The sequence below is a fragment of the Sorex fumeus genome, unplaced genomic scaffold (genome assembly GCF_029834395.1).
Source record: "Sorex fumeus unplaced genomic scaffold, SorFum_2.1 ptg000111l, whole genome shotgun sequence".
Taxonomy (NCBI): Eukaryota; Metazoa; Chordata; class Mammalia; order Eulipotyphla; family Soricidae; genus Sorex; species Sorex fumeus.
The window spans coordinates 10,186,809-10,214,293 of NW_026606168.1; the positions used below are offsets into that span (position 1 = coordinate 10,186,809).

The 27,485-nt window shown below is 49.4% G+C and overlaps 1 protein-coding gene across 2 annotated transcripts; it reads right to left on the bottom strand.

Annotated features, from left to right (window-relative positions):
• Positions 1–27,257, bottom strand: LEO1 (LEO1 homolog, Paf1/RNA polymerase II complex component). Of its 2 annotated transcripts, none has more exons than XM_056135359.1 (12): positions 27,081–27,257; positions 17,945–18,700; positions 17,193–17,297; positions 12,946–13,040; positions 12,473–12,618; positions 11,746–11,830; positions 9,918–10,012; positions 8,937–9,071; positions 7,305–7,440; positions 6,484–6,670; positions 4,042–4,139; positions 1–245 (listed from the first exon to the last, which is right to left on the bottom strand). In XM_056135359.1, exons 1-12 carry the CDS (start codon positions 27,136–27,138, stop codon positions 141–143), a joined length of 2,001 nt encoding a protein of 666 aa, XP_055991334.1. In that variant the 5' UTR covers positions 27,139–27,257; the 3' UTR covers positions 1–140. The 2 variants fall into 2 exon arrangements, with proteins under 2 accessions (XP_055991334.1, XP_055991333.1); XM_056135358.1 differs by having other exon boundaries at positions 12,946–13,043.
• Positions 27,258–27,485: the final 228 nt, after the last annotated feature.

Here is a 27,485-nt window from a genome sequence, read left to right on the forward strand (position 1 = left end):
TTGCTTTAGAAAGTGCTTTATTACAATTAAAATTACAGAAAAGCAAATCGATTCATTTCGATCAAAATAACTTGTTTACATCCTATTTATAAAACAAAACTGTACAGTAAAATATATAAAACAGTTTCACATTTTGTACTTCAGTCATCATCATCTTCTTCTTCGTCACTGATCACGTACTTCTTATGTTTTTTATTTGCTTTGTCGTCATCCTCTGCTTTTCTCTTTCCAGAAGGCTCCCCTTCCTAAACAAAAACAAACCAAACATTCTCACGCAAAGTCAACAGAAAATATGTCTAGAAAGGGTCACCGTACAGCCCAGAGCTGAACGGTGCTCTGAAAACCCCAAATATATTTCTTTCTTTTTAGTAAACACTAAGGAACTGTGTACTGTGATTTACATAGTGATTCATAGCCGAGCTGCAGGCGAACAAGGTTCCAACACGAATCCCAACACCAGAGCCCGCTCCCCCTCCACCGGTGTTCCCAGGTTCCCTCCCGCCCTACCCTGCCTCCTTGGCATGCCCCGAATAACTCTGAAGCAGCACGTCTGCCAGAAGAATGAAACCTTCAGACCCAGTCACAGCAGTTTCTAACTTCGCAAGAACAAGAGCTGCTCAAAAATGAGAAGCAGGAGAGAAAACCACAAACTAGGAAAGTCAGTATGAGCCTTGTGAGGGAGCAGGGGCGGCCACGCCAGCTGACCCCTCACCCCCGAGCAGGATGCTGACAGGACAGGGACCAGAAGCTTTTTCCTCTGCTTTTCAGCACACTACCCTTCATTGAATAAAATCCAGTGTAAACGCTCTCCATTTTTTTCTTTAAGGCTGTTCTTTTTTTTTTTTTGCTTTTTGGGTCATGACTCCCGGCAACGCACAGGGGTGACTCCTGGCTCTGCACTCAGGAATTACTCCTGGTGGTGCTCAGGGGACCATATGGGATGCTGGGCACCGAACCTGGGTTGGCCACGTGCAAGGCAAACACCCTACCGGCTGCGGCTGTGCTACCACTCAGCCCCTTAGGTTGGTTTTGAGGCCATACCCAGCTATGCTCAGGGCTTACTCCTGCCTCTGCATTCAGGGATCACTCCTAGGGCTAGGGGAATCTAAGGGGTGCCAGGGATTAAATCTGGGTCAGCCGTGTGCGAGGCAAGCGCCTGACCCACTGCTCTTTCGCCCCCATCTCCTCTTGATTTTTAAACATACACCTTGTGAGGGAAGGGTAACTAGAATTTCCTGTTCCGCTGCTATAGGTCACTTGCTACACACTTTCCTGTCTGTTACTTCCTACAACCCAATGACTTTAGCAGGGAGCAAGTGTAAGCCTCTTGGAACAGATGGCAAAACTGAGCCACACGTGTGGCAAGGAACAGCCTCAAGATTCAATACGCGGTGGCCCTCTAGTCCGGTGTGCGTCTCTCAGCTGCTCAGCCAGGCATGGCATCACCCCGGCATCCCAGGGGCAAATGCAGGCGGAGGCTGCTGGCCACAAAGGGAAAGAACTGTGAGCAGGGCTGAGCCTGCATCCTGCCTAGTAACACAGGGCTGGGCCAGAAACTGAGGTCACTTGGGAGACAGAGGCAACGGCTCGGAGGTGGGGTGGAGGTGGGGGGCATGGAGGTCTAGACAGAAAAGCTCCCCAGAGGGGCTAGAGAGAGAGCACGGTGGACAGGGCGTTTGCCTGGCATGTGGCTGATCTCCGGCATCCCTTAAGGCCACCCAGCACTGCCAGGAGTGACCCCCAGCATTGCCGGGTGTGGTTCAAAAGCCAAAAGCTAAAAAATAAACAAAAAAGCCTCCCTGGAAGTTTTGTCAGGAGTAGGGCAGAAGAGGTCACAGGAAGTCTTTGCGGGATGCAGGGAGGAAGGCAGAGGTAGGCTCTAGGAGGCAGGATTATCCTGTAACCAGGACCACAGCAGGGATGCTGGGGCAGGACCATGCCTGGGGGGGGGGGGGCGGAGCAGGGCTGACGACTGGACTCAGCACTCGGACACACCAGGCCTGGGCTCAGGCCGTCTCAGCTTGACTCAGCCCCAGCACTACGGAAAAACAGTCTGAAGTCAGTGACAGGATTGTAACTGCCATTCAAGACAACTATTGGACAGATCACATTTTCAAGTGCCATTCGGGAGGCTGGAGAGACTGGGCGCCGACCTTGCACATTGCACATAGCTAACCTGGGTTCAATCCCCGGCACTACATATGGTCTCCTGAGTACTGCCAGGAGTGATCCGAGCATCATCAGGTGTTCCCACCAAAAACAAAAAAAAAAGTCATCTGGGTCATTTGGGGTTAAAGAGATGATTCAAAGAGCCAGAGCACATCAGAGGTTCTGACCTGGATTCCACCCCTGAGCACAGATCCCTTCCAGCCCCACCTGTGAAATGGTTCCAGGGGTAGACGCCCTAGTGGCCCAACAAAGCCCACCCCAGCCTGAACAGCACCTCAGTACCAAGCAGGCCCAAACTGTGCCCGCCCCCCCACCCCCAGCACTGGCCCCAGGAACTGGTGAATGGCGATGTCAGAGGGACAGAGCCCAGGCTTCCCACAGGAGCCCCAGGGCTGACCCCAGCTCCACACACTCCCCAGCACCGCCAGGAGCAACCCCGGGCACCACCATGTGTGGGCACCCCCCCCCCCCCCGCACCCTCGCACAAAAATCCCACTTGTGAGAACACCAGGAATAAACAGAAACTCTACCGCATTTCTCAATTTTCATTCACAGTTTCTGCCTGCCAAGAAACAAAACAGCATCTGCTGAAACGAGAATTCCCGTTTGCCAACTGCTCTCCGCACTGTGAGTGCACTGCTATGAGGTCTCCTATCTGATCTGTAGCAACAATGGTGCCGAGCAAGTTAATAGTTTCTGTCTGGTTAGCTTCCTAGCAGCCTGCTCCAAGAATGACCGAGATTTAACAAGCATCCAAGAACAGAATGCTGCTGCCCGTGACAGACGAGCAGAGCAGTCCAACGCGCAGAAGCCCAAAAAGGATCCAAACGTATTAGAATCACGAACAACAGGAACACAATATTTATTTCCTACAATATGGCAGAACAATCCTTTTGAATAACCATCCCACTGGAAATAACTAACAATGATGGGAAAAGATAAACAAATCAATGCGATGGCAAGAAGATGAAGTACAATCAGAGGCCAAAAATTAAGGAGAAGCAGAAGCCCAGGCAGCTGAGCAGAGCGCTCACACAGGCTTCGAGCCGGCTGTGGGAGCTTCGGGGTCTCCGCACTGCAGGGTGCGGAGGGCAGGGTGTGAGAGTGGGGGGCTGGTGGGCCCAGAGGACTGGGTCTCGTGCAGAGATGGGTGAGAACAAGCCCAGGCCAGACTCTAAACCCGTCAGCAAACATTCCCAACGAGGGTCTGTGGGACACACGGCTCCTCTAGCAAATGCTTAACCCTTTCACCTTGGATAACACAGAAACAGAGATGAGCCCTCGAACCTTTAGGAGGTGGGCTGAAGAGATAGTGCAGCGGGTAAAGGCACTGGCCTTGCACACGGCTGACCCAGGGTTCAATCCCTGGAACTCCATGTGGTCCCAAGTCCCACCAGGAGTGATCCTGGGGCACAGAGCCATGAGTCAGACCTGAGCACCATTGGGTGTGCCCACCACACACACCAAAAAAATCAAATACTTAGATATCAAAAAAGGAGAAATGGGAAACACAGCCTCTGAATTCTCCACGATGAATGACTGAGTTTTCAGATGGATCTTTCCTCAGACGTCCCAGGCTTTTTCATCTGCCCGGGGCCCTCCTACCCGATCCCCACCCCTGGACTCCCCCCAGACCTCCACACCTGCAAGCTCACTCTCCAACCCCAGGGAGACTCTCCAAGCAGCTTTCCAATGCCCACCACGCACAGGGGTCAGACTCCCCCAGCTCCCCTGCCAGACCCATTGTGGCACTGCATTTCTTTGGGTCTCAGTGACCCCCATGACACAGCTGTGTACACATCCCTGGAGCCTCTTGTTTCTGCATTTCCTGGGTCCCGGGGGAAACCTGAACCTGAACAAACGGAGATTTACCTCATCGCTGTTGAGTTTCTTGGCTTTGAGGAGTCTCTGAGCCTTGTCTTCATCAGAGCCCTCGTCGCTGTCTGAAGAATAGATCCTGGCTCTTTCCTCTGGAAGGGAAGGAACCAACACTGTGAGCGGACAGTGTCTGACCTTTGCCCCTAAGGAAGGCTTCCAACTGACCTGGTTGGCTTTCCAGGTGAGCTGAACACTAGGCAACACCCCTGAAAGCATCCTCGGTTTCTGTTTGATTTTTTGTTCTCAGGTGATTTACTTTTAAAAGTACACTTTCGGGGCACCAGAGCAGTATTACAGCGAGCACTGTGCTTGCCTTGCACACAACTGATCCAGGTGTCAGCCCCAGTATCCCACAGAGCCTCCAGGAGAAATCCCTGAGTACAGAAACACGAGTAAGCCTTGAGCACTGCCAGGTGAGCCCCCACAAAAAAATTAGTAAGTAAAACATACCTTTTCCTATAGAAAATACTGACTAGAAAAGTCCCCATACTGGAGTCTCAAAGAAACAGAAAGTGGTGGGCCAGAAAGACAGTACGGTGTGTAAGGTGCTTGCCTTGCACAGGTCAACCCAGGCTCAATCCCTGGCATCCCAGATGGCCCACTGAGCACTGCCCAGGAGTGATTCCCGAGTGCAGAGCCAGAAGTAACCCTTGAGCAACACTAAGTGTGGCCCAAAAAAAACACAAAAAAAAGAAAAGAAAAGAAGTGGATAGGTAGGAAGGGGGTAGCAGCTCACCAGAGCAGTCATTGCGAGAAAAGGAAAAAGCTTTCAAAGACGGTCGCATGGGGGTTTTCCTGTATGTTACCACTTACCAGGGACATAAGCAGGAGGAATGGGAGCCACCCATGGTGACCCTCAATGACTCCCAAACTCAAGCTGGGCAGCATCAGGGCCTCTGCATGCAGACAACCACAATTCCAAGTGGGATCCACACATGGAAATTACCTGCCCTGGGCCAGAGCGGTAGCACAGCGGGAAGGTGCCTGCCTTGCACGCAGCAGACCTGAGCTTAAGATCCAGCACCCCACATAATTCTCGAACCCACTAGGACAAAGTGCAGAGCCAGAAGCTACTGCTAAGCACTGCCAGTGTTCCCTGCCCCATCCACAAGAAAAAAAAAAGTTATTTGTCCAAAGCCAATGTGAGGCAAGAATAAGAACAGTAATTCAAATAACACTGATTTATCCCTTGTGTCGCAAGCTTCAGGGGAGATGCTCTGGATGTGTTCTATCACGTCTCAAAACATCACGTTCTAAGTTCTGTTATTAATCATTTTTTTTAAGTTCCTGACCAGAGAACAGAGTGGGGGGTCAGGCAGCTTGTGAAAAGGCATCTGACTTAAAAATAGCAGAACGGAGATGGAACGCGGCAGGGCAGAAGCTGGGCAAGGGGCAAACAGGCAGTGCCGCGAGCAGAGTAGCACCCGGCAATCAGGTGGCACCGGTTCAAGGACTCAGCTAGCGACGTATCTCTGGGCAAGTTACTTGATGTCACAAAGTCTCATTTTTCTCATTGTGAACAAAGGATGATTAACAGTCACTTGATTGTAACATCTATGAAGATTAAACAGGGTGCATGTCAAGTGTCTGAATGTGCACCTAAGATTCGGTAAAATCAATGTTAACCATAAATTACTGGAACTTGTGGAAGAAGGGAATAAATCTAAACAGGATAACTTTTATTTTTGGACGGTGTCACACCCAGCAGGGCCTCAGGGTTTTCTCCTGGCTCCATGCTCAGGAGTCACCCCTGTTAGTGCTGGGGGACCATATGTGGTACCAATGAATAAACAGGAGTTTGGTTGCATCCAAAGCAAGTATCTCACCCCCTCTACTCTCTCCTGACTGTATTTAAATGTTTGGGCAGAGCTCAGGGATTGCTCCCAACAGTGCTCAAGGATCAAGTATGGGCCTCCCACAGAGTCCAGTTATCTTCCAGGCTCATAACAGAGACCTAAAAAGCGAACAAACACTGGACCAAGTGATAGTAGAGCGGGTAGAGCACTTGAGGATAGGAACCTGCAGCCAACCCGGGTTCAATCCCGTAGGGTCCCCTGAGCACTGCCACGAGTGACTGCTGAGAGCAGAGCTGGTAATAACCCCAGAGCATTGCATTCAAAAACCAAAACAGTAGAATTAATGGAGAACTTTGTGTTCTCCAAGCAACAATGCTTTTGATTCCCAGTTTGTAGTAGAACAACAGGTCAGAGTTCCAAATCTGACACACACTCAAGTGAAAGGAGGAGAAACTGAGGCAGCAGCTGCTTTCCAGCACATAGGGAAGAATCCCACATGGATGAGTTCATGAGCTCTTCAAATGCTGCTCTCACCCGGGTCTCTGAACAAGGTCCAGAGAGCAGGCCCTCAGATCATGCCAGGAAAAGACCAACGCCTAAGCCAGGAGATGATGACAAGCACCTTTCATGCCAGACCCACCTCGAATGCCCCCCTTGTATCGGTTTTTGATGGCGGCCAAGCTGATGGACTCCTCGCCCTCCTCCTCCTCGTCGTAGCGGTCAGGCTCCAGGTAACTGGCACTGAGCCCTCGCTGGTGCTGCTTCTCGCGCATCCGGCGCTGCTGAGACTCCCTGCGGATGGACGCCCTCAGACGCTCTTCTTCTTTCTGCAAAGAAGCAAAGACACTGTTGGCTTTAAAGAGCAGATTAGGGGAGCCAGAGCCACAGCACAGCACGTCAGGCATTGGCCCTGCACATGGCCGACCCGGGATCAAGTCCCAGCACCCGATATGGTCCCCTAAGCAATGGCAGGAGTGATTCCAGGTCCATCCTGAGCATCACTGGGTGTGACCCAAACACAAAACGAAACCAAAAAAATGTATATAAAAAGATTAATCTTGGGAGTCAGCAAGAGACTACACAAAGGTAGACCGGAGTACAATCCCCAGCACCCCAGGTGGTTCCTTGAGTCAGACAGGAGTGATCCCTGAGCACAGAGCCAGGAGCAAGTTCTGAGCACCATAGGTATGCTGACCCACCCCCCCAAAAAAACCAGAATTTCAAAAAAGAGGAGTACAGAAAGATAGGACAGCCATTAAGGTATTTGTCTTGCATGCGGCCACCCAGATTCATTCCCAGCATCACATATGCTCCCTCCCACAGCCCCAAGCATTGCCAGAGTGATCCCTGAGCACAGAGCCAGGGGTAAGCCCTGGGCACTGCTGGGAGTGGCCTCCTCCTTCCCCGAAAAAAAATACAAAAATGAAACAAAAACCCTAGGATCAAGTGTAGCAGACATACCTTGATCATCTCTGTGCGCTGGCATTCAGGGTCACGACCTGCCATGGGCAAGATGCGAATCTTCTGGGTCTTGGAACATCTGTCTGCGAGGGACAGAGTCATCTTCCTGTGTGTTGCACTGTCCGTGGAGTGAGGCCTGTCGGGAAATAAAATGACGCCTCACTGGTAACCGAGTCCCCCTGTGAGTCGGTCACCCTGACAGAATGAGAACAAGGAGCCAGTGCCCGCTTCCTCATCTCCTAAGCAGCTGGACTCCAGCCGAACTGGTGAGCCTGGGGCTTCACCGCTTTCACCTGGGGCGCATGGGGACATCTGTCCCCCACACAGAAAGCACAGAGGGAAGCTGGAGGGTGAAAGTTCTGCATGGGCCCCCACACCCTCCAGAAGCAGTGACTGGAGCAGCTGTGGCAAGCTGCCTGGCCAGGGGCTGGGGTCCAGCACGTGTTAATTCGTTTTACTGAATTCATTATTTCAGTGTGCTGCAGCCACAATGAAATAGTGACTAGTTTGCAGAAGAGGGGAATGAAGCAATGACACATTGGGAAAGTTTTACACAAGGTGGAAGTGGGTCCATCTGATGCCAGTGTCTCATCACAATTCTCGCAAAACTAAGTCAGCCTCCCACTGACTTATGGGGGGGTGGGAGGGAGGAGGTTGGTCTCTCTAAAATCTGTCCTAAGCATGGAGGATGGTCGGTTGGAATTAAAAAAAAAGGGGGGGGGGGCTGGAGAGACAGTACAAGTGGGTAGGGTGTTTGCCTTGCACATGGCAGACCCGGGCTCGGTATGGTCCCAGAGTACCACCAAGAGTAATTCCTGATTACAGAGTCAGGAGGAAGCCCTGAGCATCTCCAGGTATAGCCCCCAAACAAACCAAAAAAAGAAGAAACAAACCCAGGGACCAGGAGATCGCCTCAGAGTCAAACACCTGCTGGCCTGGCCCCCGGGTGCCACATGCTTCTGGGCACAGAGGGCTACAGCCCTGGAAGACCTTAAACAGCACAGGATCAGCCCCACAAAACCCTCAAGGCACAGAATCCTGAGGCCTGAGCTATCCAGCCAATGGGTGGAGTATCACCAAGAGTGGCCCCCAGACCCCTGGAGGTCCCTTTGGAGAGATGGAACACCCACAGAAACCCCACAAACATTTCAGGATAGTGCCTATTGTCAAGAGAAGGGGATGCGCTTCGCCAGCTGACCCCATGGGCGCCGGGGTGGGGACACGCACCCCTGGGGTACCGAACGCAGCGGCACATGCAGAGCCCCAAGCTGCCAGCTAGTGTCCCCGCTCCTGAGGTCAAAAAACACAACAACCTGCAAGTGTCCCAGGTCTCCTGGCAGCTGGAGCAATCAACTGAGGTTTCGGATGACCTCACAGTCCTAACTCCTAAGAAACAGCAACTTCACAAGTGTGTAACGCGCACACACACACACACACACACACACACACACACACACACACACACACACACAAAACTTTGAACCCTCAGAGCTGGGGCACCATGTTGGTCACAGATGGACTACAGACACCATGAGGGCTGTCAGTCAGACATTTGGGGCAACAGCTAAATGTCACTTTTAATCCCAAAAAGCAAAATGGGGGGAGGGGGAGAGGGAGGAGAGGGAGCGTCACCTGAAAGTGAGCTTGGTTTTAAAGACGGCTTGTCCCTGCAGACCTGTCCCCTGTCTGATGAAGAGATGGTTGTGGTCACCCTGCAGCGGAGCTTTGTAAACATCAAACACTTCGTTGCCTAAATGCAGAGACATGCTGCAAAGAAGAACATGTTAGCGTCCAGCCGTGAAGCACCTTCTGCCACGTTCCCTCGAGTGGACCACGCGTCAGCAGCCGCTTTCTCTTCCTCACAGGCCCGGAACAGTAAGGCAGGCAGGAAACACAAAACCTCCCTGGGGGCCGGAGCCATAGGGCAGGGGCAGGGGCAGGGCATTTCCCTTGCATACAGCGGACCTGGTTGGTCCCAAGCCCCGTCAGGAATGGTTCTGAGCGCAGAGCCAGGAGGGAGCCCTGAGCATTGCCAGGTGTGACCCAGAGACAAAACAAAACAAACACCTCCCCGAGAGAGAGGAAGTATGTCATGCCCACACTGACCCAGCCTCCTGCTTGCCCAGGAAGACCTTTCCTAGGAGGTCAGCAGGCAGTGGGCAGGTAGACAGACAGGGCTGATCTTTTCACAATGAACAAGCAGGAGCTAAAGAGGATGATATTGAGGTGTGTGTACTTTTTTTTCTTTGCCACACGCAGCAGTGCTTGGTGTTTGTTCTTGGCTCTGTGCTCAGGAATCACTCCTGCAGGGGCTCAGGAGACCATATGGAGTGCCAGGGATCGAACCCAGATTGGCTGCATGTAAGAGCCTTCCCTCCTGTCAGGTAACTCAGGCCCCGACATCTGGGTCTTACCTTTGTCATCTCCACTAGCCTAGATAACTCTCTGTTTTATTTCTCTCAGGTTTTCTATGCAATGCCAGGGTCAAAGCAACCAACTTCTCTAAATAATGTCCTTTACTAAGAAGCTACCTCCACCCCAAATAAGATTTACTCCAACCCTGGCCCCTCCTTCACAGGCTTCAGGGCCCTCCGTGAAGGCACCTAGGCTCACCTTCCATCAGACCATTTGACAATCCGCGCGTTGCTTTCTTTAATTTCATTTCCTTCTTCGTCCCGTCGTATCCTCCATCTTATGGTATTTTCTACCTGTAAGTAGAAGAAGGAGATGGCAGAAGGAGCTTCATGGCTCGATGCTGTTTACTGTTTAAAAGACAACGTGCCTTAAAATACTATCTTTTCATTGTATGACCAAGACTTAAACCTGAAAGCTTTGTAACTGTTCTCACGGTGATTCAATAAATAAAAAAATAATAATAAAATAAAAAATAATTACAACAACAACAACAACAAAAGAATACTATCTTTTCACTAATGCTGAGCGTCTTAAGAGACCCATTAGGCGAGAACGAGCGAGTACAAGGAGTCCTGGGGAGGGGAGGTGTGGGGGGAAGAAACATTGAAATCCTCTGGTCTCAATCACCAAGAGCTGCTGGATAAACTGTCACTGTCCTCACGCTGTTCACTGATTTGCTCGAGCAGGCCCAGTACCGTCTCCATCGTGACAACTGTTACTGTGTTTGGCATATCGAATATGTCACGGGCAGCTTGCCAAGCTATGCTGTGCAGGCGAGATACTCTCAGTTGCTTGCCAGGCTCTCCAAGAGGGATGGAGGAATTGAACTCGAGACGGCCATGTCGGCTGCTTGCAAGGCAAATTGCCCTACCTGCTGTGCTATCGCTCCACCCTACTGGATAAATTAGCAACAAAAATGAAGAGATGCTTCAGGCAGTTTCTCAGCCCCCATGCTGCAGTCTAGAGCAAGCCATGGCATCTGAGCAGATGGAACTCTACGGTGGCCCTGATATTTATCACCGGAGGATGGGAGACATGTATGAGGTCACATGAGGTAGCAACTGAGAACAGAGACTCCTGACATAAGGCAGATTCTCTCACAGAGCAAATTTAAAAACCTGCCATTCTCTGTATGCAGGAGCTTCAGGTTCAATTCGTGGCACCACATGGTCCACCAAGCACCAATCGCAGAGTAGGTGAGTAGGCTACTGCCCAAGTCCCCTAATCCCAGCACTGCCAGGTATGATCCCCCAAACAAAGTAACAGTCATAAGAATAAATTCTGGGGCAAGAGCGATATAGTACAGAGGGTAGGGCATTTGCCTTGCATGCACAGGCTGACTCAGGGTTCAATCCCCAGCATCCCATATGGTCCAAAAAGAAAAAAACAAAAGTAACTTCTGCCTATTGACCAATGGATATAAGAAGTTCTTTATATATGAATAAAGGAAAGATGAAATAAAGGGCCAGGGATGTAGTTCATTTGCCTGGTATGTGTGAGGTCCTGGGATTTGACAGAAAGAGAAGGAAGAAAATGGAGGGAAAAGGAATGATGATGGGAAGAAAAGAAGAAAGGAAGACAAGGTTTGTAGAAAACAAGAAAATTCTTCTGGTGGGACCCACTTCTAGAGAGATAGCATGGCGGGTAGAGCACCTGCCTTGCACGCAGTCAACCTGAGTTCAATCCCCAGTACTCAAGATGGCCCTAACCCCCACCAATTGTAACTCGAGTGTAAAGCCAGGAGTATGCCCTGAGCTTACCATGTTGTTGCCCAAAAACAAAACAACAAAAATTAAATACCAAGTCACTGCAGTACTTACTGAGGGAAATAACTCAATTTCTTAAAGTTTCAAGAATGTGTAAGTGAAAAAAGTGACACTTCTTACAGAGAAAACCCATACCTTTCTGAAAAGGCTGACAATTCATTTGCTGATAGAATGGAAACATAAAAAGCTGAGGTCCAATTTAGGATTCCCACATTTTACATTATAAAAGAAAAAAAAAAGTAAAGACTGAATTTTGTTACCTTTAATTTTAATCTGGTTCTACCCTCTTCGTCCAGCATTTCCTCATCTTCAAATTCATCTTCATAATATTGAGGATCAAAAGGTCTAGAAATTATTTTTAAAGCAAACCATTAACCATATTTTAGAAGAATACCATTAGTGCTAAATAAAACATCTCTATTAATATTATTTTGAAGGGAAAAAATGATCATTTTTAAAACCACTAACAATAAAAATCATGTGAAGTATCTGTATATGAAATATGAAGGAAACATTTGAATTACTGCCCATTCTTCAAATTTGGCATTAATCTATACTGCTTAAAATAAAGTACAGGCAAGACTAAATACTCAAGCATCCTTAATTCTTCTTATATGAGGAAAATCCACACATGCTCTAGCTTTATCAATTCATTAGGGGAAAGTGTAAGTCATACAGGAGCTTGCATATTATTTGGTGAATAATCACCAACACTGCTAAATGGTCCAAAAATGAGCATTCAGAGAAACTCGTGACTGCCACAGTGGACACCTGCTCCTGTTCCACCAAATTCCACCACTTGGTTTCAGCCTTTTCAGGGCTGCACTAGCTGAGGCAAAAGTCAAAAAACCTCGGACATTTACTATGTCTGTTTATTGGCTACAAGTCTCCTTTACTAGTGGCCATTTTTTCTCTGTCATAGAATAAGCTTAATTTCATTTTTTCCATATCATATCAATATTCCACATTCAGAAACTATTTCCTTACCTGGGTTCTACACTGAGAAAGTTGGGCAGTTTAACAAAATACAAGTCATTTCCTAAATCAGTGTTTACTTTAGGGATTTCTACTTCTATTCTGGTCTCAGGAATTGGCTCCTCCTCTTGCTGGTCCTGGGGCAATCCATTTTCATCCTAGTAAAAGAACCACAGAATTTTATAGCTTAGTGGGACCATGAAAATGGTCTCACTCTAAGGGGCCAGAGACACATACAGCAGCAGGTAAGGCACTTGCCTTGAACACTGCCGATTCTGGTTCTATGCCCAGCATCAAAAAGTTCCCCAAACACCAATCTCAAGCACAGAGAGAGTAGCAGCCCTGCAAAAATCAAAAATGGTCTAACAGAGCCAGGATGCTCAAAAGCCTATAGTGCCGGGGATGGATCCTGGCGGCCTATATATAAATCTTTGAGCAATCTCTCGCCTTGAAGAGGGGCCCAGCTCGCTGGTCCCCATACTTACAATAGGCTGCCCTGGGGTGGGTGGCTTATCTTCTCCATCACTGCCCGACGATATATCATCTGCTCCTCCAAACAAATCCATGGTTCCACTAGTGTCTGCTATGGAAAGAGAAAATGCACAGTATCAATACAGTATCTCGAATAAAGCCTTTCGGGTGGGGGTGGAGGAAGGAGTGGTGGGTACACCCAGTAGTGATTGGAGCGATTCCTAGCTCAGTACTTGGGTCGGTCCCAGTGGTACGTGGCTTCATGGTTTCTTTAAAAACATATTTATGAGGGGCTGGAGATATAGTACGCCGGGGAGGATACTTGCCTTGCACACAACTGAGTAGGTTCAATCCCTGGCGTCCCATACAGTCCTCCGAGTGCACCAGGAGTGATTCCTGAGTGCAGAGCAGGTGTACGTGTACACACACACACACACACACCACACTCACACACACCCTCTCTCTCCCTCTCTACCCCGCTCCCAGGGCTGTAGTTCAGTGATAGATGTCTTGCCTAGCATGTGAGCCCCCAGGTTAGCACCACCACAAAGAAAGTAATAAAAAGACCATCAGACCATCCACAGCCCACAAAGAAAGGAAATTAAAAGACCATCAGACCATCCACAGTCCACAGTTCCAACCAGGTGTGGCCCCCAGAACCACCAGAAATATCTTTAGAAGTAGGGGCCCTGGTACCAGGAGAGGCCAACAGTGCACTCATAGCTGAAAGGCTCTCAGTGGCAGGGCAAATGCCATGGGATAGATGCCCAGGATAAAAACTAAACAAAAATCTCTAAGCATTTTCTTTTTTTTTTGGGGGGGGGGGGTCACACCCGGTGATGCACAGGAGTTACTCCTGGCTCTGCACTCAGGAATTACTCCTGGTGGTGCTCAGGAGACCATATGGGATGCTGGGAATCGAACCTGGGCCGGACGCATGCAAGGTAAACACTCTACCCGCTGTGCTATCGCTCCAGCCCACAGCATTTTCTTCTTACACAGTCCAGCGATCGCATTCCCTGGCAATTACTCAAAGGAGCTGGAAAATCATGTTTGTATAAAAATCAGCACAGGGATGCGTAACACAATTTTACTTATGAAGTCTTGGAAGTTACCAAGATATTTTTTGCTCTCTAGTTGGTGAAACGATATACAAAGCACATCCAAACAATGAAGTCTTTATTAGTGCTAAGGAAAAAAATAATTAAGGGGGTTAGAGCAATAGTACAGTGTGTGGGGTTTGCCTTGCAGACAGCCAACCTGGGTTCTATCCCTGGCATCCCATATGATTCCCTGAGCACTAGTGTAGAGCCAGGGGTAACCCCTGAGCATCATTGGGTGTGACCCACACCCCTCCCATGCACATACCCAAAAAAAGGGCATTTAAAAAAAAGGAATTAAGTAACAAAAAGACACAAGGAGGAAACACACCATCACTAGGCCAAAGAAGACAAAGGGCAAGATCCCAACTACCTGACATTTTGGAAAGGAAGGTATTACATGGAAACAGAAAAAAACAAAAATTTTGTCCAGGGTTGTGGGTATTGGGAGAAAAGAAGATGAAAGGGGATGTTCAGGGTGGCAAAATTACTCTGGACAATGCTATAAAACAACTCTGCACTTCTATTTTGAGGGGAGAGGGGTGGTGGGAGGAGGTGGGCACTCCTGGTGCTCAGAGGTTACTCCTGGCTCTGCACTCAGGAATCCCTGCTGACAGTACTCGGGGAACCATAGGAGATGCCAGAGACCAAACCTGGCTCAGCAGTGTAAAGGCAAATGCCTTACCCACTGTATTATCATTCCGGTTCAACTCTGTATTGTCCATAATGACGGACACATTCATCACACATTTGTCCAAACAGAATGCACATCACCAAACATACTTCTGCGCCTCGGTAATTGTGACGAGCCAATGCAGGCTTATCAATGGTAACAAATGTACTCTCTGAGCAGATGCTGGTAATGGGAGACTCTGCCTGCGTGAGCGCAGAGGTACAAGAAAATTCTTCTATTTTCCTAGACCTGGGCTGGAGCGATAGCAGAGCGGGTAGGGCGTTTGCCTTGCACGCAGCCAACATGGCCGACCCGAGTTCAATTCCTCCGCCCCTCTCGGAGAGCCCGGCAAGCTACCGAGAGTATCTCGCCCGCACGGCAGAGCCTGGCAAGCTCCCCGTGACGTATTCGATATGCCAAACACAGTAACAATGATCACAATGGAGATGTTACTGGGCCCGCTCGAGCAAATTGATGAACAACAGGAGGACAGTGACAGTGACAGTGACCTAGAGCTAATTTTCATGCAACTCTAAATAGCTCTTGGGAGTTGTCTCCAACCACCAAATTTTTAGGTGTGACCAAAAAAGGGAAAAGAAGTGGGGGGGGGGGGGAGTCAGTAATAAAAAGAGGTGGGAAGAAAGTAAGACTAAGTTTATCTGGGGACCAAAGTGAAAGTACAGTGGGTAAAGGGTGCTTGCCTTGCACGCAGCCGAAGCTGGTTCAATTCCCAACACCACATGTAGTCCAAGCTCTGCCTGGAGTGATCCCCGAACACAGAGCCAGGAATAAGTCCTGAGCACTACCAGGTGTAGTACAAAAATCAAAACATACAAAAAAAATTTATCTGTATGTAAAAGGCAACCCTGGGAGTATGGGCGAACCTCCCAGGCAGTGCTCGGGGTGCCTAAGGGGCTACTCCCATCAAATCTTGACAACTGGGCAAGATAGTTCAATGTTAGAGCCCGAGGAGACGGTGATGCTCCCGGGGTCTGTCATGCTGGGGATCACCAGGATTATGCTTGCAGTGCTTGGGAACACCAGGGTCACAACCAATGGTGTTCAGGGGACCATGTAGCGCCAGGGATTGAACCAGGGCTAGGTGCATACAAGGCATCAACCTAAAGTACAGTCCGAGGCAGGTCTGTCATCCTTGAAATAAGCCTACTTTATCTAACACTGGGTTTTTAGGAATTCTTTATTAGAACTCATAACTTCGAAAAAATAAATAATTCAGGTTCTTTATTATTAACCTGTTCTAAGCTGCCCTCATGGAGCCAAGGAGATAATACAGTGGGTAGGGGGCTTGCCTTGCATGTGGCAAACCTGGGTTCAATCCCCAGCACCCTATATGGTCCCCTGAGCCCCACCATGAGTTACCCCTGAGCAAAGACCAGGAGTAAGCCCTGGTAACTGCCAGGTGTGGCCCAAAACAAAAACAATAATAATGATAAGCTGCGGGGGGGGGGGGGGGGGGGGAGAGAGGGAGGGAGAAAAAGGGAGAGGGAGGAGAGGGAGAGAGGGAGAGAGAGAGTGAGCAAGCCAGTGAGCAAGTGACCAAGCTGAAAGGGCTGGAGCACATGCTTGCCTGAGGAAACCCAGGTTCAATCCCAGACACTGCACAGTCCCCTGAGCATCATAACTAAGAGTGGTTCTCCAAGCACTGCCAGGTATGGTCCCAAAACACCTTTACCCCCTCTCCCCCCACCAAAAACAAGAAAGGCTGCCCTGGAATTGTCATTATTCATACCAAAGAATGACTATTGCCACCTCCACCCCAACCAGAGGCTCAGCCTCCTGACCGTACTCTAACAAGGACTGAAGTAGATTTTTTTTTGTTTTGTTTTGCTTTTTGGGTCATACCTGGCAACGCACAGGGGTTACTCCTAGCTCTGCACTCAGGAATTATCCCTTGAGGTGCTCAGGGGACCATATGGGAGTCAAACCTGAGTTGGCCGCATGCAAGGCAAACGCCCTCCCCGCTATGCTATTGCTCCAGCCCCTGAAGTAGAAATTCTTTGACTGTTAAGCATGAGCAGCTTCTCATGTCTGCTTCATTTCCCTTTACACACCAGTTATATCCACACTCTTGCACTTCGATATAGACTTAGCCCGTCACGGTCACGGTCGCGGTCCTCTTGTTGTTCACCGATTTGCTCGAGCGGGCCCAGGAACGTCTCCGTCATGAGACTTGTTGTTACTGTGTTTGGCATATCGAATACGTCACGGGGAGCTTGCCAGGCTCTGCCGTGCGGGCGAGATACTCTCGGTAGCTTGCCGGGCTCTCCGAGAGGGGCGGAGGAATCGAACGCGGGTCGGCCATGTTGGCCGCTTGTAAGGCAAACGCCCTACTGCTGTGCTATTGCTCCAGCCCAGACTTAGCCCAGGATATTTAATATCCTATGATGAAATGAAGAAGGATAGAAACAGACATGCACCTACGTAGATAGAGATTATGTAAATATATGCATCTAGGTAATAGCTGTACCTTTGGGCACCTCGGTGTCACTGTCCGCGTCTGAATCAGATGCAATTGCATTCTTGCGCTTCGTTCCTAAAACTTCATCTTCACTATCGCTGCCCCTTGCAGATTCTATCAAGAAAAGAATGAGAAGTTCCATATAACTGCAGTCACACAACTTGAAATTTTGTATTTTAAAGGCAACACTGAGGAGCTTGAGAGATAGTACAGAGGGGAAGGCACTTGCCATGCACATAGCCGACCCAACCCCAAGAGCACTGCTAAGAAGGAGCCCTGAGGGCAGAGCCAGGAGTAAACCCTGAGCACCAGTGGGTGTAGGCCCAACTCCCACCCCCCCAAAAAAGTGGCACTGGAAAGCCATGTGGGAAGCCGGGCTCAATTCAAGCATCTCATGGTCCTTTAGCACCACTAGAAGTGCCCCTACACCCAAATACATTTAAATTTAAAAAAAGGCTGAGGGCATAATGACAGTACAGTGGGTATGGCGCTTGCCTTGTACATGGCTGGCCCTGGTTTGATCCCCAGCATCCCATTTGGTTCCCTGAGCACTGCCAGAAGCAATTTCTGATTGCAGAGCCTAGAGTAACCTCTGAGCATCACCAGGTGTGGCCCAAGAGCAAAGTAAGTGAAAATTGAAAGAGGGTTGGAATGAAGGGACAAATCTTTCAAACAGGTTAAGATGACGGGAATGACAGAGGGGCATCAGCAGTGTGTCTGGAGGCCTCCAGGAGGCATTTGCGGTCCCATCAGCCTTCTACCTGATTTGTGCTCCTGCTCCTCTTCGTCATCCGAATGTCTGGCTTCTTCATCTGAAGCCTGTGGCCTCTCATCATCGGAATTTTGCATTTTCTCTTCCGTAGACATGTGCGGCTGGTCTTCGTCCTCGGAATTCTGTTTCTCGTCGTCATTATCAGAAGCTGCTGGCTGCTCATCATCAGAATTGGCCTTCTCCTCTTCCGACAGCTGCTGTCTCTCGTCGTCCGAAAGCTGAGGCCTCTCCTCATCGTCTGTGTTCTGCATCTTCTCATCATCGTCTGAATTCGGGAGTTTATCTTCGTCAGAGCCTTGCGCTGGCTCATCATCATCGGAATTTTGCATCTTCTCGTCGTCCGACTGGTCGCTTTTGTCTTCTCGGCCCCACTTTTCATCGTCGGACTGTGCTTTCTCGGAACCTTCGCCTTCCGAGTGATGGCTCTCCCCGTCTGATCGGTGCCCTTCATCCTCATCATCGTTCTGGCCTTCAGACCCACTGCGCTGATCGACATCTGAAGGGTCGTTATCTTCCCGGTCAGAACACTCTGACGCTTCTGACCTATTATCTGACCTTTCCGAGCGGTTATCACTGCCCCCACTATGCTGAGACGCTCCCTCCTCCTCGCTGTCCTCTCCAAACAGTTCCTTATTACTTGGTTTTCCTTCTCCCCGCTCCTCTGGATCACTTTCACTTCCAGAAGCATTGCTGCCGGAGGCAACATTCTCTTGATCCGAATCGGAGTCAGATCCAGAATCAGAATCTACGAGATCACAGAAGCACAAAAGGTCAGCAAAAAAGGCAAGTTAAAGAGTAACAAAAGTTGATGTCAACCTGAAAGCAATGATTTTTTTTTAACACCATAAACTAGGAGAAGAAAGGAGGGGAAAAAGAAAATATCAAACACTGTTAGAATCCATTTTCTCAGTAAGCTGGAAATGAACCAAAAGTTGCAGCAAATAGGAACAAACTGAATCAAGAAGGGAAAAAGGGGGGCTGGAGAGATAGTATGATACTTGCCTTGCACGCTGCTGGACCACGTTTCAATCCCATATGGTCTCCCAAGCAGCACCATGTATGATTACTGAATGCAGAGCTACTGAGTGTGGCCCAAACAAAAACCAAAAAAAAAAAACAACAACAACAAGTATATAACATAAAACAAAAACCCTAGGTTCCCTTCCCTTCCCCCTGGGTCCTGACGGCCTCCATGCCCTGCAGCCCACAAACCACATCTCAGACCCTCTGCTCACTCACTCAGCCTTCCAGGCACAAATCCACACCCTGTGCCCGTATCTCTGCTTGCCTTTGTTTGTACCCTGAACTGCAAAGCTGTATAAGCTGCACACACTACACCTCCTGTCTCTAGGTAAGGACTTGCAGGAGAGGAAAAGAGCAACACTCAGTCTAATCCCAGAGACACACGGTGGGGGCACAGCAAACACAATGGAGAAGACACACGGAAGCTGCAGAAGCCCCCCAAGCTGAGCGAGTGAAAATGAACGCACAGAAGGTTCTACCAGGAACCAGCTCTGTAACTCTGGTGACTTTTAGAGCTACCCGGGGGAGGATGTTTAATGAGCTCAGAGATGATAAGGCAGGTAGTTAGCTGGTGGTTAGCAAAGCACAAAAAGTACAAGCAGAAGAAAGAAGAGAGGGCTGAAGCAATGTGGCCAAGTCAGGTTAGATTCCCAGCATCCCATATGGTCCTCAAGTCCTGCCAGGAGTGATCCCTGAGTGCAGAGCCAGGAATAAGTCCTGAGCACTGCCGAGTATGGCCCAAACACGCACCCAAACACACACACACACACACACACACACACACAATCTCAGTAAGATAAAAGAAGGAATTTACAAAGGAACTATCATAAGACTCAGAGCAGATCTATAAAATGAGACTACAAGCCAAATGAGAATGGTAGGACATATCAAACAAAAACTAAACAAAATGAACACTTTACCAAGAATATCCAGCTAGATTATCACTCAGATTTAAAGGACCAATACAGCTTTATGGACAAGCAATAGCTTGGGGAATTAATACCCTTGAAACCAGTTTTGCAAGAAGCATTAAAGAAGTTTCTTTAAAAGACTAAACAAAACTCACAAATAAGCATAATTTACAAAAATTGGTGGCATTAACATCCTTCATCTCAATACTTTTTCAATAGCAACAGTCTGAACTCACCAATCAAGAAGACAAGAGTGACAGAATGGATCAGAAAATGGAATCAAATGTCCTGCGACCTACAAGAGACCCATGTAAGCAGCGAGGGTAAACAGGAGCTCAAAGTCAAGACTGGGAAACAATCTTACAGGCAAACAGTGCTTTACAAAAGGATGGTGATCCAACAGCAGGTAGGGCGACCTGGGTTTGATCCCCAGCACCCAAGCCCCACCACAGCGATCCCTGAGTGCAAAGCCTGGAGTAAATCCTGAGCACCATAATTGTGCTCCAACACACCTACCGCCACCAGATAAAGCCCAGGGTGGCTGTACTTCTATTAGACAATACAGACCACACATTTCAAAAGGCTATAAAGGATTAGTGATGGTCGTTTCGCAAGGCATCAATATATCAAGAGGTGTGTGCTGGAGAAACAGTACAGAGGGCAGGGCGCTTGCCTTGCACAGAGCCGACCCAGGTTTGAACCCCAGCAACAAATAAGGTCCCCTGAGCCCACAAGGAGTGATGATCTCTAAGCACAAAGCCAAAGTAAGCATCATCAGGTGTGCCTCCCCACCAAAAAATTTCACACTCTTAAACATGTATGCACCTAATGATGGGCCATCAAATATTTAAAACAATACTAGATGTGTCACCTGCATCTCCCCGCTCGAGATGTATACGGGGGTTCTCTTTACCTTTGGAGAAGCCCATGTTCTCACTTGAGTGCATTACTCTCTTTCTCTCCCTCCTACCCTTTCCTAAAACCCTCCAAATAAAATATGTTTTTATTAAAAAAAAGTATATCTGAAGGAAGATATTAATACAAACACCTCAAAAGGTCCCCTAAGCACTGCCAAGAGTAATCCTGCAGGACAGAGCCTGGAGTAAGCCCTGACACTGAGTCAAGAGTAAGTCCCGAGCATTGCCATGTGATTCAAAAACCAGAAAAAGAAAATTAAGCTCAAAATATGCAGAAGAAATATTAGAGCAGAGATAACTGTATCACCATCATCCCATTGTTCATCAATTTACTTGAGCGGGCATCAGTAACGTCTCTATTCCTCCCAGCCCTGAGATTTTAGCAGTCTCTTCTTACTCACCTTTTCCCAACGATTGGAGGCTCTTTCAGGGTCAAGGGAATGAGACCTATTATCGTTACTGTTTTTGGCATATTGAATACACCACAGGGAGCTTCCCAGGCTCTACCCGTGCAAGCGGGATACTCTCAGTAGCTTACCGGGCTCTCCAAGAGGGATATATTTATATATTTCTCTCTATGATTTGTTGCCTACAGTCTGAACCCCATCAAATATGGTGTGGTAACTATGGAAAATGGATAGGAAGTGTTTCATAATGTGTCGCACGGCCGCTACACGGCTGCGCGGTCTGGAAAGTGGCCTGGAGCTTGGCAGGCAGTTGGGGAGTGGAGGTCAGCTGCCGGGGCTGGGTCTCTTGGGGTGGGGAAGGCTCTCACCCGCCCCAGCCTGGCACAGAGTCCGCTAGAGCAGAGATAAATTAATAAAACAGTAATAAGAGACAGGTAAACCTAAAGTTTGACAAGCCATCAGCTAAACTGACCAAAGAAACACAAAGAATCACATAACAAACAGGAATAAAAATGGACTCCATACTACAGACTTTACAGATATAATAAAGATTAAGAGAGTCCATTACATTGTATATTAGCACCCCCAACTGCCCGATGAGTCCTGTTACAACCTCTGGATCCAGGGGACCAAACCATCTTCCCAGCATATAGCTCCCCAGCTCCCAAGCACTGCTGGGAGGCAACATAAACCAAGAGACTAATGCAAACAACTGCATACAAGCAAATTGTGTGTTTTGTTTTGTTTTGCTTTTTTGGTCACACCCGGCAATGCTCAGGGGTTACTCCTGGCTCTGCACTTCGGAATCACTCCTGGCGGTGCTCGGGGGACCACATGGGATGCAGGAAATCGAACTCGGTCGTCCGCATACAAGGCAAACACCCTACCTGCTGTACTATCGCTCCAGCGCCAAATTAGGTAATTTAAATGATTACCTAAATAAATAAATCCTAAATAAATTACTTCCTTTAGGAACACATAATGGACCAAAATGAAGTCAAGGTAAAGCAGACTTATAACAAGCAGTTAGTTGATTGGGTTTTTTGGTTTTTGTTTTGGGAGCCACCCCAGGTAGTGCTCAGGGCACCGTATATGGCAGCAAGTCCAATGAGCGCACGGTATGTTTCTTACCCCCGGACTATCTCCCTGGCCTATAACATTAGTTACATTCAATGGACTGACATTTTGCATGAAGGGTCCCCAGTACTGCATGGTTCTCTAAGAGCACTGCCAGGAGCTACCCCACCCCCACCACTGAGTCATACCCTCTAGGAGCACATTCTCCCTGACCCTTCTCTTGTTCACACAATCAGAAGCTCTCCAAATCCCTTCATTTGGGGCGCTTTATAGAGGTTTCAATACCCAGGCCTGCCTGCCTGCCTGATTGAATTATTGGCAACAGACCTCAACTCCCAGGCCCCCTCTCCCCCAAGGTGAGGGGATGAAAACAGATCCTCTCCTTCTCTAATCACACAGCTGCCACCCATCTTCAGGAGCTTCCAGAAATGTTACCTTTATTAGCATAAAGAGAATCACCTTTAGGGTGCCGGAGAGAGGGAACAACGGGTAGAATGCATGCCTAGCACAGGGCTGACCACCATTAGATTCCTGGCAACATTATGTAGTGCCCCTGCCCCCATCACTCCCTAGGCAGTGCCAGGAGTTAAGCCCTGAGCACCACCACCAACAACAAAACACCTTTAACATTTCTACCAGAGCACTGCCAAGGCTTTGGGAAGGTACAGGGCACTTCTGAAATAAAATGTAAAAGACCTAGCGCTGTACAGACGGCTCACAGGGCTGAGGCACGTACTTTGCTTCTGTCAGTCCAGTACCACTTGGTCCACTGTCCCCACCTACCCCCCACCCCCGACCCCCAGCACCACTGGGAGCCATCCTAGGACTACTGAGCCAACAGAACCCCCCCCCCAAAAAAAACCACATTTATACATGAACGATATACTTTGGGCCTAAGTAGGAATTCTACCTCTTTATATTTTTGTTTAGTTCCTCACCCATCCCCACCCCACCCCCAGCATAACCCATTGCTTTGCTAAGAGAATGCCCAGGGCGATAATGACGTACACTAGGCATGACAGCAGGGACCTATCTTCCATGTTCCTCCTAGAACCAAGAGCACCATTCAAAGACAGACTGGGAGGCAAATTCTGCAGCGTCCTGCAATCTGGTGGTCAGACAGAGAAAGGCCAGAGCGGTGAGCAGCTCCATCACATCCCCCGATGGAAGGTGGAAGTAGGAAAGCGCTGAGGCTGCCAATTTCTATTGCCTCTGCACATCCAATTCCTTATGAAACATGCATTAAGCATCAGAGTAAGCGGAGGGGTGGGTACTGGCAGTATAGGAAGTATGGAGACCATATTTTCCTCATTTTGATGTGGAAGAGACCCCATAGATATATATGTATATGTGTATATATTAACATACACCTCAGAGACCTGGGCCCTACAAAAACAGGATGAGAACGCTATTCAGGTCTCCCAAAGAGGAATAGGAAGAGCTATGTTTGGAGTATCACGTTTCACTCAAATGAGAGAAAGAATCCGGAGTTCTGACCTCCATCGATGGTCAAGAATCAGGGATGCTGTCTCGTTTGCCAAGGCATCAAAAATCAGATGGGCTGGACACATAATGAGATTTGTAGATGACCGCTGGCCTAGAGCCATTACTGACTGGATTCCACGGGACGTCAAAAGATCACATGGTCGCCCACCTATGAGATGGTCAGACTTGTTCCTCAAGACCCTGAATGATCGGTTTGAGGCTCTTCGTGTTCCTAGAAGGAGCAGACGCCACTGGGCTACACTAGCACACGACAGGGACGAATGGAGATGTTACTGGCACCCGCTTGAGCAAATCGATGAGTAATGGGATGTCAAGTGATCAAGTGTGTATATATATGTGCATGTATACATTGCTAGAGAGATAGCACAGCGGATAGGGCATTTGCCTTGCATGCGGCCAACCCGACTGACCCAGGTTCAATTCCTCTGCCCCCTTGGAGAGCCCAGCAAGTTACCAAGAGTATCTCGCCCACAAGGCAAAGCCTGGCAAGCTACCCCTGACATATCCGATATGCCAAACACAGTAACAAGTGCCACAACGGAGATGTTACTGGGCCCACTTAAGCAAATTGATGAACAATGGGAGGACAGTGACAGTAATATATATGTGTGTGTGTGTGTGTATATATGTGTGTGTATATGTGTGTATGTGTGTGTGTGTATATGTGTGTGTGTGTGTATTGCTTTTTGGGTCACATCCAGCAATGCTCAGGGATTACTCCTAGCTCTGCACTCAAGAATTATTCCTGGTGGTGCTTGGAGGACCATATGGGATGCCAGGGATTGAACCCGGGTAGGCCACTTACAAGGCAAATGCCCTACCTGCTGTACTATCGCTCCAGCACAAGACCCCATATATTCTTTTAATTTATTTTATAAAGCAGTTCACAATATTTGATTACATTTAATATTCAAATCAATCCCACCACCATTACACCTTCCCACCACCATATTTCAGATGTTTTTATCCCAAATCCCAACCACTGCCCCAAAGCAGAACCAAAATAATTTATTTTGTATTCTTTGTTATGAAAAACTGCTGAAAATGCTACAAAAAAGTTTCCTTAGAGGAAAGAGTGTGAAGATTGTTGTCTTTCACCCAGGGGCCATTAAGCCCTTCTATAAGAGATCACTTGTTGAAGGTTGAGCCTTGTGTGCTTATATACTTCCCTCTAAGATTGGCTGCCTCCTACTTTGAACCCCATCAAATGTGGTGCGATGCTCTTGGAATATGGGTATGGTGTGTGGTATAAAGTGTACGCGCGGTCCAGAAATAGATTCACTTTTGGGTAAGGCTCAGCCCAAGCATGTGCAGAGCGGCTGTGAGTATGGTGGTGATTGAGTTCTGTAGATTTTCGCCTGTAGGGGCTGGGTCCCTTAGAGCAGGGAGGGATCTCATCCACCTCCCTCCAGGGCGCCCTGAGTGAAACAGCCTGAGACACCCCATATTTTACACAGGCTCACTTCAAGCAGGCTAAGACACCCGAGAGAAGGGGTGGATGAGTCTGGGCAAAAGAACCATGGAGTGCATTGGGGATGTCCTTGACAGTGCCAGTATCTCGCTTGGTTACTTCGTAGTAAATGCCAAAGGTGCTCATGTCTTTGAGGTGGTCCAGACCCCACACCGGGCAGTGCTCAGTGCTTAGTCCTGGCTCAGGCCTCAGGAATCCACAGAGTGTGCAGGATAAAAGCCAGGTCCATCACATGCCATTGAAGACCCAACCTGCTGTTATAGCTCGGCCCTGAAATTCTACTTCTGCACTCTCCTACCAGCTGCCTGCAAATGTCCCATTCCACCTGCAAATGTCCCATTCCCCCATCAGATACTCTATGAAACAGCTTTTGCCTTTGTTCTGAACCCAGTTCTGCAGTTTGAGCTGGACTGGATAGCTAGAGTAATGTAACAGTTCTCAAGGCCTGCCCTTTGATTTTCACTGGGTTTTGATGGAATCTGCAACATTTTTATCTACAACAGCCACCACAGTAGCCAGAAGATACTGGGGAACCTGCAAACTACTGAATGCACAGCTTCATGAAGTAAGTGTGAAAGGGGCTCGCTCACTGAATGAGACAGAGCAAGTAAAAAAAGGGGACAACAGGGGCTGGAGCAATGGGGTAGGGAGCTTGCCTTGCATGCAGTGACCCTGGTTCAATTCCCAGCATCCCATATGGTCCCCTGGGCACCCCCAGGAGTAATTCCTGAGTGCAGAGCCAGGAGTAACTCCTGTGCAACGTGGGGTGTGACCCAAAAAGAAAAAGGGGGGGGGGGGGACAAAGACATGAGCCAAGTGTGTGGAACAGCGACGGGCCTTTGTACTCCACTTTCCGCCTACTAACAGCAAGGTCACTGGTAACGCTAACGACGACTATTCTGGAGTCATCACTCCCTACTCAGGGTACCTCTAATTCCTGAACCCCCCTCCCAGCCAAGCCCTCACGTTCGATTTCCACCTGGAACTCTACTGTGCCGTAAAAAAAGGATCAATAAATCGGCTTGGGAGGGGAAATGGCACCACAATCGTGCACTTCGCTATGGGCTGAAAAAGCGCAATCCGTTGCGTTGCGTTGGGAGGGCGGCAGGAATTCTCGACTTGGGTCTCCGGCGCCTTCTCACGACAGACAGTCGCGACAGCCTCTTTCAAAGTCCAGTAGGACACCCACATCTGGGTCAGGAGTTCCACGCGCCACACACATACATCCACTCATTCATTCATTCATTCATTCATTCCCAAACACAAATTTCCTCTGTCCTACGCCCTAACATGAGAGACTTAAGGAACTGCAGTTTTTTGGGGGGGAAGGTTGTTTTGCTTTCTGCACCGATGAGTCTCCCAGAAGGCGCGGCCACGGCCTCGCCCTGCCAAACGCCCGGTGCCCAGCGGCGGCTGTCCCCCATTCACCCCGGCCTCTGCCCCCTTCTTACCCCGACACCTCAAGCTCCCCATGGCGCCACGCTCGGGTTTCATTCAACGGGTGTCCGGGGCCCCTCGGGAAAGGCGCCCCGCGGAGTCCCATAGTCCCGGTCACTTCATTTCCGTTCATCACAAACAGCCCGGCGCGGGGTCTGCGCGTGCCCGGACGCCGCGGGACCCCAACGTTCGGCGCCCGAGACGGCCCGAGACCCCCGAGAAGCCCCGAGGACCCCCCGCCGCCGCTCGCCGCGGGAGAAGCACCTCGCGGAGGCGCGGGCGGCGCTTCACCTCAGCGCGCCGCAGCCGCCCGCGCCGGGACTCCCGCCGCCGACGCCCCGCGGCGCAGCCCCCCGCCAGACCCAGCCCGCCGCACCTTTGCGCTCCGCATCGCTGTCCACGTCGCTGCCGAAGAGGTCCTCCATATCCGCCATGGCCGCGCACGTCCGCCGCGGCCTCGGCAGGGGGCGGCTCCGCGGCCCGCTTTACGGCTCGGAACCGAGCCGCGCGACACTGTCGCAAAGACGCTCCCTCACACCACCGCCTCTCAACGCGCGCGCACACAAGGACAGGCGCTCTCGGCTTTCTGCCGCCGCGCCGGGCTCGTCCCCGCCCAGGTAAGACAAACCCCGCCCCCTTTCGTCCATTGCTTGTTTTCATTCGCTCGCGTTCCCAGCCGGGGCGGGGCCTCTCCGACTCGGGCCGCTGCGAGAGGTCGGATGTTGGGGGCGCTGGGAGCTCTCTGACCCTCTAAAACTTGTTACGAGACCCCTCCACCCAC

Coding starts and splice junctions, on each gene's coding strand:
- LEO1 (XM_056135358.1), bottom strand. CDS start 27,138: ATGGCGGATATGGAGGACCTCTTCGGCAGCGACGTGGACAGCGATGCG. Junction 10,013..11,745: donor GAACCAGATTAAAATTAAAG/GTAACAAAATTC, acceptor TTCTACTTACAG/GTAGAAAATACCATAAGATG. Junction 246..4,041: donor AGAAACTCAACAGCGATGAG/GTAAATCTCCGT, acceptor GTTTTTGTTTAG/GAAGGGGAGCCTTCTGGAAA.